Source organism: Limulus polyphemus, unplaced genomic scaffold (assembly GCF_000517525.1).
Source record: "Limulus polyphemus unplaced genomic scaffold, Limulus_polyphemus-2.1.2 Scaffold3783, whole genome shotgun sequence".
NCBI classification, from domain to species: Eukaryota; Metazoa; Arthropoda; class Merostomata; order Xiphosura; family Limulidae; genus Limulus; species Limulus polyphemus.
This window is the reverse complement of record NW_013669393.1, coordinates 41795-53668: the sequence shown is the minus strand read 5'-3', so window position 1 is coordinate 53668 and position 11874 is coordinate 41795. Positions and strand designations below refer to the sequence as shown.

At 32.4% G+C, this 11874-nt stretch overlaps 1 protein-coding gene across 2 annotated transcripts in view; it reads right to left on the bottom strand.

Annotated features, from left to right (window-relative positions):
- The window catches only part of LOC106470032 (zinc transporter 1-like), a 17258-nt gene extending 5956 nt beyond the window's left edge, over positions 1 to 11302 (bottom strand). The window contains exons 1-7 of one of the 2 annotated variants that reach the window (XM_022398581.1): positions 11284 to 11302; positions 9239 to 9354; positions 5402 to 5872; positions 3572 to 3794; positions 2930 to 3106; positions 1770 to 1911; positions 845 to 888 (exon numbers count right to left, since the gene is read on the bottom strand). In XM_022398581.1, coding sequence (XP_022254289.1) covers positions 845 to 888; positions 1770 to 1911; positions 2930 to 3106; positions 3572 to 3794; positions 5402 to 5578 — 763 coding nt within the window. In that variant the 5' untranslated portion in view covers positions 5579 to 5872; positions 9239 to 9354; positions 11284 to 11302. Of the gene's footprint in view, positions 1 to 844; positions 889 to 1769; positions 1912 to 2929; positions 3107 to 3571; positions 3795 to 5401; positions 5873 to 9023; positions 9119 to 9238; positions 9355 to 11283 lie in introns of those variants that run through there. The other variant, XM_022398582.1, reaches the window with a different exon arrangement.
- Between the last annotated feature and the right edge of the window lie 572 nt (positions 11303 to 11874).

Here is an 11874-nt window from a genome sequence, read left to right as displayed (position 1 = left end):
CTGAAACTGCGCAAGAATAAACGAAAAACTATTGTGATTTTAAAGCAGCTGCATAAAGTATAAATATGGAAGAATACAGCCGCAGAAATAGCAGTAAAAAAAAAAAACAAACGCTGGAGTTATCCCGTTTCATCTTAGTGCAAGAAAAAAAGTATTTACTCAACTGAAAAACAGTTAAGACGAGTTAAGCCCACAACGTCCTAAACTAATCTACCATTCTCCATCCGCAGTGTTGGGGTAGTAATCCCGTAACACCAATTACAATGTCAAACACATACAAAAAAACAAGAAACATATTACACATGTTTAATCTTATCTACCTTTATAGCCTACGTCAGATTCCACGCACTCAAGCACCATGCAACGACAAAATAAGTATAAATAAACATCACAACAATGTACGGAACTACATCACCCAACCTTTAGAATTTGACGATATATATTATAATCTCGTTGCCTTCCTCACGCATCGATATGTATCGAAACAGCATAGAAATGGCTTATTTAAAGCAGGTTCCTCTTTATTTTCTTTATATGCAAATTTTGATTTCAAAGTTTGGGGGGGGGGGGGATAAACAAAGTCAACCAATATCACGATTCTGTTTGTATGTGGAATAATTTCTCAAACCTCAGAAGATTCCTTGAAATATACACGTGACTTTTAATCATGTAAGGTTATACGTGATAACGTCACGTATCATTTATTCGTCTATCTATCTATCTATTACACACACACACATATATATGATTAAAGCTTTTTACACTTACAGTCGGTATAAAATCACAGAAAAGTGTACAGTTACAGTTGCACTTTGAACTGATAAAAACATCAGATTTTACTTACACAAAGGACACGTTGACGCCATAATCAGACACACCATAACCACACTGTAATAAAAGATCAGAGTACAAAAGTAATTGTTAATTTTTGATCAGAACATGTACACAATAGATCATAAGCGAAGAGGAAACGTCATTTAATATTTCATAAGTTTATCTAACATATCACTAAAGTCAGATCAAAAGAAATATTTTTAAATCGAAGTTACACAAAACATGTAATGTAAAGAAACTTTAAACTCTAGGTTTTTACATGGAATATTTTCTAAATATATATGCATATGAAATAGAATTGCCTTATCTTATAAACGAGGCTGCATAAAATTCCAGTATCACTCGCTTATTTTCTAGCAAATAGTTCATAAACTATCACGACACATCTAAATTCATCATTTTGAATGAACCACTCAAAGTTATAGTGATCATTTATGCTATATACGACGAAAACATTAATCTTGTCAACAACTACAAATACTTGCACTCGAATGTTTTTTTTTGTTTTCACAATAATACAGTTTTATCTGGTTTGACGAAACGTTTCGTAAGTTTTGTTGTTGTTGAATTTCGCGAAAAACTGCTCCACGGCCATCTGCACTAGCCGTCCCTAATTCTTAAGTGATAGACTAGAGGGAAAGCAGCTAGTCGACATCATCCATCGCCAACTCTTGGGCTACTCTTCACCAACGAATAGTGAGATTGACCGTCACATTGTAACGCCTCCAAGGCTCAAACGGGCGAGTATGTTCTGCGACGGGTTTCGATCTCACTACCTGCAGATTACGAGTCCACTGCTCTAACCACCATGCCATGCCAGGCCATTTTATAAGTTAGCTCTAACTTTATTTCCTAATGGTTTTCGGAACCATAATATATGTTATTTCTGAATATTTTCAAACTTTAAGATAAAATATAAAGATGATAAAATTTACCTCAGTGCTGGATCAACATAAAAGCGATATTTCCATTCAGTCAGCCAAATAATCAAGGCACTAATAATAACAATCACCGAGCCTAATGCATCAGCCAGTACATGAAGAAAGACACCTTTCATATTCATCTGCGTACTACTATCTGTTAAAAAAAGAAGAAAGTGATACTTTAAAAACTGACTTTGATTCTATTTTCAGTATTATATTGTTATTTAAACAGTGAATTTGGTGTTACGATTACATACGAGATACATTTATGTAATGAATATTTGAAACCATCAGTACTTGGTGAAACTCCAAAATTCAAGAATTGAGAAAAACAAATATTAATTGTACGTTTCATAAGGAATGTTTGTTTGTAATTAAGCACAAAGCTACACAAAGAGCTATCTGTGCTCTGCTCACCACGGCCAGACATACCGCTGTGCTTACTGAGGGGCATTATAAGGAATGTATCCCGTTATTTATGTAAATATTTGTCTAAAAAATTCATGTTTTTATTTTCGCCATATTCCTTATTAAACTTAATAAATATGTTTCGTGAACTTGTTTGTGGTTATGCTTCTGCACTATTTGGCAGAACATGATTTGCCTACAAGTAAGTTATAAAAGATCTTCAATGATAAAGTTAAGCACAATGTTAAAAAATATGATAAAATAATAAATAAAAAACACAATAAAATTTTAGCAATTTCTTTTAACGTTAATTCAAATTTGAATTTGGTGTGAAGAACGAATTTCCGAGGCTGTCCCACCAAATACTGTTAATAAAAATATTTAGTGGTATTGTTTTAAAATATCATAAAAATAAACTAAATCAACCTGTTTGTCTACCTATCTTTTTCAACTTTGCATGAACATGTACAATTTTTTTTTAATATAGCAATCAGGTGTGTCAAATGACAAGCATGGGAAAGCAAAAATCAATAACAGTTCGTTTCTTTTGAAACGTATTAAGATATGTATAATTTGCTATATTGAATGAAACACACAATAAGACCTACATGAAATACAAAACAAACAAAGACTTATGTTTCGGTTGTCGCTATTTTTAAAAAATGTTTAAAGGCTAAGATGTTATTCCAGCGCTTTTGGTTCAAGCGAAAGATATCAGTGGCATGCCTGTTTTGGTTTTCTTTGGAACTAGTTGTTTTGCGTACCTGGTTTTTTCTTTGGAATTTGATGATCTCCCTCAAAAGATGTTTGAACTTTGCTATCCACATTAAAGATCCCTTCGTTTCCTGCCCCACTGTCTTCCCGAGTTCCCTTCTTGCTTCTGGAATTATCATCATGGGAATGTCCACTATGGGAATGACCACCATGACTATGACCGTGTTCTAGAAATACGAATATATAATATAATCACAATTTTCAATAATTTTAATGAATAATTCGACACTATTTACAATAATATGATAGAGGGTTAAAACATCTCCTCAGCTAATGCTTTTTCAAAGATAACGCATCATTAAAATGTACTTGTGTTTTGGTAACTGTTTTGAAGGTTCTATGTAAGATCAGCAACAGTTTGAGTGAAGTCATCACGTATTATATCACCAATGTCAAATAAGCAACCTTGATTGAATTCATCATATATTAGATTATCAATGTAAAATCAACAACAGTCTCAGAGCTCTTGTAAATTCAAAATTAATCCTCTCTCCAATAATTTCATTAGAATATAATGTATGATCTAATATCTGATGAATTCAGAGAGAGTTCAGGAATATATTCACCGAGAAAAGCGATAGAAACAAAGTTCTGTAAAGGAATTCAATGGTTAAAACTACAAACAAACTCACCGTGAAACAGGAACAATCCGATAACGTTAACAAATAAACCAGCGCCACCTACATAAAGAATCAAGACAGGATCGTGAATTTCTTCGGGTTCAAAGAAACGTTTCAACGCTTCCATAAAAATGGAAAAGCAGAGAGCGATGAGGAAAACAGCATTCACTAAAGCACCTAAAACTTCAGCCCTGGCCCAACCAAATGTATTCTTAGTCCACTTCTTAGGAGACATCTAAATGTAGAATGATACGAGTTTCGAAAAACACTCTAAAAAGAAAATAATGTATTACAAAAACGGTTTAAGGTTAACAAGAATTACATTATTCCTTGTTAACCTTAAACTGAAAACTCAAGTTTATATATATATATATATATATATATATTTATTAAAAGAGCTATGCTATAGTTAAAGAAATGTTATTTTTTTAACTTTAAAAAATTAAAAGAAGTGAGGTTTTTAGGTCCGATTTTTGGTGTTTTAATTGGATTCCATAACTGAAATGATAAACTAATGTGATTTCAAAAATTTCCCCGAGTTTCTTGGAGCCATCTGGATGTCACCGAAATAATGCCCGGGTTTTACCTAACATGTTTCTTAAAGTGATACTTCAGCCTATGTAGTATGTAATTCAGTTACTCGATGATCAACTTTCTCAAGTACACACCGTATATGGCTTGAAGGAGATTTTCACGTTAGTTTCAACATCGAGAAAGACAGATGATTACGGATTCCAATTATCTCAGTAGCTCGAGGAACCAATATTAAAATCTGGGTTATTTAATGTTTGAAATATCGTTTTACTCATATGACGTTCAGGAGGGCTAATAGAAGTGCTATAGTTTTGAAAGTTAAATTTGGCAGACTACGTATGGATACTATTTTATTAACTAGATATCTTTCCTTCACTTGTAATGACTTTTTTTCTGACCACTGAATGTTTAGATCAAAAGTTTTGGGGTCAGCATAATGTCGTTTTAGGATAAACCTTCACTTTTTTAATGAAAAGAGTATTATATCAGTGAACACTTCAGTATAAAATATCAGTTTCCAAGTTTAATATGATGGTGGAAATCCATGAGTTCAAGTTCAATCATTTGAAAGGAAACAGGAGGTCAACTGTACCAGTTAGTAGTACAGAGTGGCTAGAATACACTGAGGTCATATTCCAACATGTAGCTAAATTACACTAAGCTAATATTTTCTTGTACGGTTTAGTTTAGGTTCCGCTTAGCTCATATTCTCACATGTGGCTAGATTACATTAGCTTTATATTCCCACATGTGACTGGATTACACCAAGCTCATATTCCTAAGTATAGTTTAGTTTACGTTAAATTTAGCTCATATTTCGTCATGTAGTTTGATCACACTAAGCTCACATTCTCACATGCTGTCTAATTTAGAATAAATTGAGCTGATATTCCCACATGTAATTAGATCAAATTAAGCTGATTTTGTTTAGTTTGATTCAATGAAATCGTCGAATATTCATGACCAGTTTGGTTTCATGGTTGAGAAAATTACAATTATTTAGTACAGTAAGCTTCTTCTTCTTCTTTTTTGTTTGGAGTTTATGACTTATATATTCAATAGATCTACACGCAATAAGTAAAATGAATATTTACTAACATCGGAAAAGAATTAGAAACCATCACAACATTTTGTTTTGTAGTCTTTCTGATATAAAGATCACGGGCTTCTGTTTCAACTAACACCAATTCATTGGCCAAATTTCGAATTCATCATTAAGTTGTAAAATTTTAACGTAACATCTTAAAAACTGACTTTATTTTTTCTTAGAAACTTACGTTGTTTCTTCCCTAATTTATTTTCACTCACCCTTATAGACACAAAAGCTATGACTAGGGCTAGAACGTCAGAGAGCATGTGGAAGGAATCGGCTACTAAAGCTGTAGAATTCGTGACGTAACCGACGATTATTTCCACTAGAAAAAAGCTGCTAGTCATTGAAAACATGCTGATCAATCGACACTTCTTCCCTGTATATCTTCCCATTCTGTAGTAAGACTGTTTTTACCAACAAATGTTAACTACTGAGCTAGTGAACGCTAAATATATTAATAATAGTTGATATTCAGAATTTGGAAAATATAGCTATTATTACAGTTTCCTGTTTGATCATTGACTAAATTTTAATTTACCAAAATAGTAAACACCAGAATATTTTCATCGTCCAGTTAGCACTCTGCTTTTGTTAGTATTTTGTCTTACAGTGAAACACGTTCCATTAAACCAGCCAGTTCTCCCTCGAGAGTGAAGAATTTCTGAATGACCAACGAAGAAAATAACCTAAAAATAAAAAAACTAACTCAATATATTTAATCAAGCTATTCAAAGACATTTCGACAAAGAAAATGTATATATATATATATATATATATATATAATAAGGCTTAATTACACCATATACCATGTTTGCTTACATCCTGTTTATTTGGTTGTAAGATATATATATGGAGTAATTATATATATATATATATATTATTACTGTACTTTAATGATGTAACAACCGTTAGTTCTCTGATAATGTACCGGAGCAGTATCAAACAGCCTGTTTGTTTTCAAGCGCAAAGCTACACAATGGGCTATCTGTGCTCTTCTCACCGCGGGTATCGAAACCCTATTTTAACATCATAAAGCCCTCAGACATACCGCTGAGCCTCGCCACCTGGATAAATCTAACCAATAAAGAAACATTTTTAAATTGTAAGAAAGAAGTATAGAATCTACATAAAGATAATACCTTTAGGCTATCTCCTAGCCTTAACACGCTTTGCTTCTTTTAATATACGAGACGCGTTAGGTTAATCTTTATCAGTCAGGTGTAATAATTAAATACATATGTAATTTTCTCGGTTCAAGCGTTAGCTTCTTAGCTACTCTTTAAAACCATGTGTTTTATGCATGTTTAATAAGAGCTCTTCACCAGGTTTGTAATATGTACACATCACCCAGCTCCCGGGGCTCAGCGCGTATTTCTTACAATCATATTTATTAAGGAATGCTGAAGCTTGTTTTATATTTCAGAGAAAAAAATAGTAATAACATATGTGGAAAAGGCTCAGTTTTTCTTCTGTTGGGATAGAAATTGTTATACTCGTTTTAATGCAATATGTGTTTACTCCCTAATAAAAAAACATAATAAGTCTTGAGTTAGTGAGGTTTTAATAAGGAGTAAGTTTCTACATTAATAAACATATAAAATTGAGTTATGACAAGAGCTAAACCTACCGATTACAGTTTAAACAACTTCTAGTTTCTGTAACAATTCCTTACATATGCCTACATAAATACAAAGGTAAGAAAGATGAGCTAGTCACCAACGTACACAAATGTCAGTAAATCATGTGATTTAAACATGGAACCAAAAGTTCAAATGATTTTGTTTTGTTTATAATCATGCACAAAGCTACACAAGGGCTATCTGTGCTCTGCCCACCACGGGTATCGAAACCCGGTTTCTAACGTTGTAAGTCCGCAGACATACCGCTGTGCCACTTGGGGGCGGTTCAAATGAAGGTAAAGTTCACACACATACTCACACATAAAGATATAAAAACGTTTAATTGATCTTAAAACTTAAGACAAATGTGCACGAACATGTGTTCCGGTGAACACATACATAGTTAATATTTTAAAATAATCTTTCCAAGAATTTTTACTTTATATTAAATATATATATATACAATACTTAGGTGTCAGAATTTACAGAATTCCAAGTTATTTGTAAAATGTAAGAAAGTAAATTATATTGCATGGTGAATTCTAAATAAAATTATCTTAAGACAAACATTTGGTTCTTTATAGTTTTGAATAACATCTAGAAGTAAAATATATCAGTAAAATCTCATTAAAAAGTTCTAATTCTAACGATCAAAGATTTTAGCTACTAAAGTCAGTAGTTGTACAAATTGATAAACTAGTGTACGTAGCTAATGATTCATGAAACTTTTTTCTTAGAGATTCCCAGATTGTAGGTATAAAAATATTTTCATTTGAACTTATCAACTCATCACCAGAAAGTACTAGAAACGAGATAGATAGATAGATATTTTGAATGTTTTGACTTTTCCCAAGTTTCTTCGTTATAACACAAGGTGCGTAAGTAATAGAAATAACATACACTATTGAAAGTATTTTACTTTGTTACTGATTAAACAAAACCTTCCATAATGTGGTAAGTAGAAGTAAGCAGTAACATGGAAATTAACGAACATTTTGGTCGAAAACTTTAGTAAATTAAAGTCTTCAGTAACTCTGGACCGTGTGTGGTATATTCGTTAGAGTGACCAGACTGTGAATCCGAGGGTTTGTGGTTTGTTTCCCATTGCTGCAAAAACTCACTCGAACTTTGAAGCCACGTGCACGCTATAAGAGCGAGGGTCAAATCACACTATTCGGCCAGAAAAGAGTAGCCCAAGAGTATGCAGTGGGTGCTGTTGACTAGCTGCCTTTCCTCTAATCAACCAGTTCAAAATTAGAAACGGTTAGTGCAGATAGCCAATTTGTTGATTTTCGCGAAAATTCAAAAAAGAAACAAATAATCCTCACCCGATCTTACTTATTGATTTTGTTAGACTGTAATGGAAAGGAGTTGTATTTCGGAAAAAATGGATAGTATCGTAATTGTGTTTAAGTTGGTTATAATCCGATTTAATTGTTTATTACATATTTATCTTTAACGATAAAGAGTGTAATATACCTATTATACAGGGAGATAATGTTTAAATTTCTTTCTCAAGAAAATTGGCTCACTATTTTCGAAGTCGAATGTTTAGTGTATTTTGTTATATAATTATTAAAAAGTGTCTTTTAACACATAACATGTTTCAGCTATCTTTAAACAAAATGTAAGCTAGAACTGATAATATAGTTTACATTCTTTAAGGTCCCCCGGTAGGTTAGCGATAAGTTTCCGGACTTACAGTGCTAAAATCCGGGATATGACTCTTCACCGTAAACAAAGCGCGGATAGCCCATTGTGTAGCTTTACGCTAACTCTTCTCCCCAAAACGTATTCTTTAAGCATTTTAACAAATATCAAAACAGTTTCAAATTTAATTTTTTCTTAATTTATGTCTTTTGAAGTTTCTCATTATGAAACAGTAAAATTTTTTATCTGCTATAATTCATACTTATATATTGCTCTATAACACAGTTGGTGTAATTTTAGGTATGTAATTTCTGACATTAGAATAGTGGAATTTCAAAAATACTTTTAACTTGCTGGATATTTTCTTCATTAATCTAATGACAAACATAAGGTTCGTCACGTTCACATTTAATAACATAATGTTAACATTACCTTTATTTCCACATTCCCCATAGCTCAGCGGTATGTTTGGGAGTATAACGCTAAAAATCGAGCTTCGATACACGTGGTGGGCACACTACAGATATTCTATCGTGTAGCTTTGTGCTTAACTACAAACAAAACAAACCTTTATTCCATCAGGCCTCCAACAGCTCAACCACCAGTAAAAAAGTTTCGACTCATTATCGCAATTTTGTAATTTATATTCAAAAGGCCTCAGATTTGTCAGGAATTGCCTAAAATCTTTATAACTTTTTTTAAATTAAAGAAAACCTGTTTTCAAAGAATTTTAATTTAAACTAATATTTTTCGTTAAGGCTAAAAGAAGAAAAAGCAACTTACTTATTGAAAGTTGTTATCTCAGGAGTTGGGTGATGATGTAGTATCATTCGTATTGTCTGTTTCCTTTTACGCCGCCGCAGATTTGCACACGGCCTTTTGTCCAAAGGGCAATCTTACTAGAAGATTTAAGACAAATCTAGAAGTATATTTTTATTTATAAAGAAACGTTAATATCTATATGCTCCTGGTATCCCCCCCACAAAAAACAACAACAAAAACGTCACACATGATTCTTGATTTTTGATTGTGGATATAAAAATTATATGGTTTATTCTACGGTTATCTTACAACACATTAATCTCATATTACAGTTGACCTACTCGCGAGGAAAATTTAATTTTATACGTAATTTATTTAATAAATAGAAGAATATATGAAAATATAGTGTGATAATATATTTATCGAATTTGTTTGTTGTTAAGCATAAAGCAATACAATGGGCTTGAAACCCGGTGTTTAGTGTTAATAAGCCTTCAGACACTCCGCTGAGCCACTGAGTTTTTTTTTTTGTCGAAATACAAATTATAGCATGATCGAAAACGTTGTTTTAAAAATTAAACAAAAAGCCACCAGGAAAAACTGGATTTTTGTTTAAGTAACAAAATTATGTTTCACCAACTTAATCTAGTTCACACCGAAACAGTTGTTGTTCAAGCAAGTGATGATAAGTAGCGTCCCGACCACTAGAATTCTGTTGTATTCCAGCCGGCCTGATAAGTCCTCATATAACATGCTTTACATATTATTACACACTTCTTTAATTTCACTAATAAGTTTTACAAAAGCGATACAGTTTCTAATTAGGCCTAACAGGAGATATAAACACTTTATTTCACTTATGTCTTCCCGTCAGCTCATGAGGTTTAACGGGTGTCACAAAGTTATAATGAAATCACACGAATCTAGGATTTTATTTCTTGCTACCTATTCCTTATTTTTTACTTTATTATTGAGTATGATAATAACAATTTTTCAATTCCTTAATCAATTTAGCAATGAAAGAAAAAAGTAAGTTACAGATCAAATCCTGGTAAACCGTTTATGTAATACATAAATAAAGATGCAAAACTAATGCACGAAAACAATTTCAAATACATTTAGATTTACTCTATAGGTAAACTTTTAATATTTATAAGACAATAAAGCTAAAGCCCGGACAGGAAAAAAAATATAACAACGCTTACAACTGGATACTCAGCATGTAGAAAATTCTTAGTACCACTAGGAAGATAATGCTGTTAACAAGATTTTATAACTGTCTGCATTTAGTGTAGCGTTTACTTTACTGTTGAAAACAGTTAATTTCGGTTCTAAGAGAAGATATTACTGTTGAAACCAGTTGATATCAGTTCCAAGAGACGAATTCTTGGTTTACAGTTGAAACCAGTTAATGTCAGCTCCAAGAGACGAATTCTTGGTTTACAGTTGAAACCAGTTAATGTCAGCTCCAAGAGACGAATTCTTGGTTTACAGTTGAAACCAGTTAATATCAGTTCCAAGAGACGAACTCTTAGTTTACTGTTGAAACCAGTTAATATCAGTTCCAAGAGACGAACTGTTACTTCACTGTGGAAACTAGTTAATGTCGTTTCCAAGCGAAGAACTAGAAGAACCCTTAGTTTATTGCTGAAATTAATGTCGGCTCCAAGAGAAGAGCTCTTAGTTTGCTGTTGAAATCAATTAATATCGGCTCTACGAGTATAGAGCTATAAGTTATCTGTTGAAATCAATTAATATCGGCTCTACGAGTATAGAGCTATAAGTTATCTGTTGAAACCAATTAATGTCGGCTTTAGTTGCCTCTTCATTGTTTAGATTAGTTGTTTTCAATTCAAAGAGTAAAGCTATCAGTTGCCCGCTGAAATTAGTTCCTAATTAATTTAAAGCAGCACACCTTAATGAATTACAGTTGTGCTTAAAAAATAAAACAACAGAACAAATTGCAATTATTAAAGAAAACTAGCCTGCATTATTTTACTTATACAGAAAATATACTATACATGAGGTAAAAATGTATTAAAAACAATCTTAAAATCTTCACTTACTTGTTCTCCCCAAATGAGTCAAGATATAATAAACTGAGTACTTGCGATCGTAAACTGTCAAATAAGAAACACTTGTTAAAACTTTTCTTAGATAATCAATTTCCTGTTTTCTTGGCTTTAACATCCTGTTAGTACGGTATGCGAACAAATGCGGAGAGAGCTTATTTTAGAGCTCGTAATGTAGACGACAGAAGTTTAAAGTTTTTGTTCTTCAAAGTAGTTGTGGTGGAACATATGTTACGTATTTATCAGTATATTGTGGAAATGTTTGTTTTGTTTTCAGAATGGAATATTTTTCTTGTCATTATTAATATACCGATTTCAAAGGAAATTGTCCTAACTGGATTGTATTGTTAATTATAAAATATCGTATCACGCCCTCTCGCGGAAAGAAAATTTGTTTCACTGGAAAATACGCTGTAATATTGTTGTTGTTTTAATTACTTTTTTAGAGTCTTTTCTGGCTTTGGTTATTTGCCCAAACTAAAAAAAGAGCTGGCTGCGCTAGCCGTCTCTAATTTTGAATTGGTTGACTTGAGGGAAGGCAGCTAGTTAACAGTACCTAACTCCAATCTGTAGGCTACCAATGTT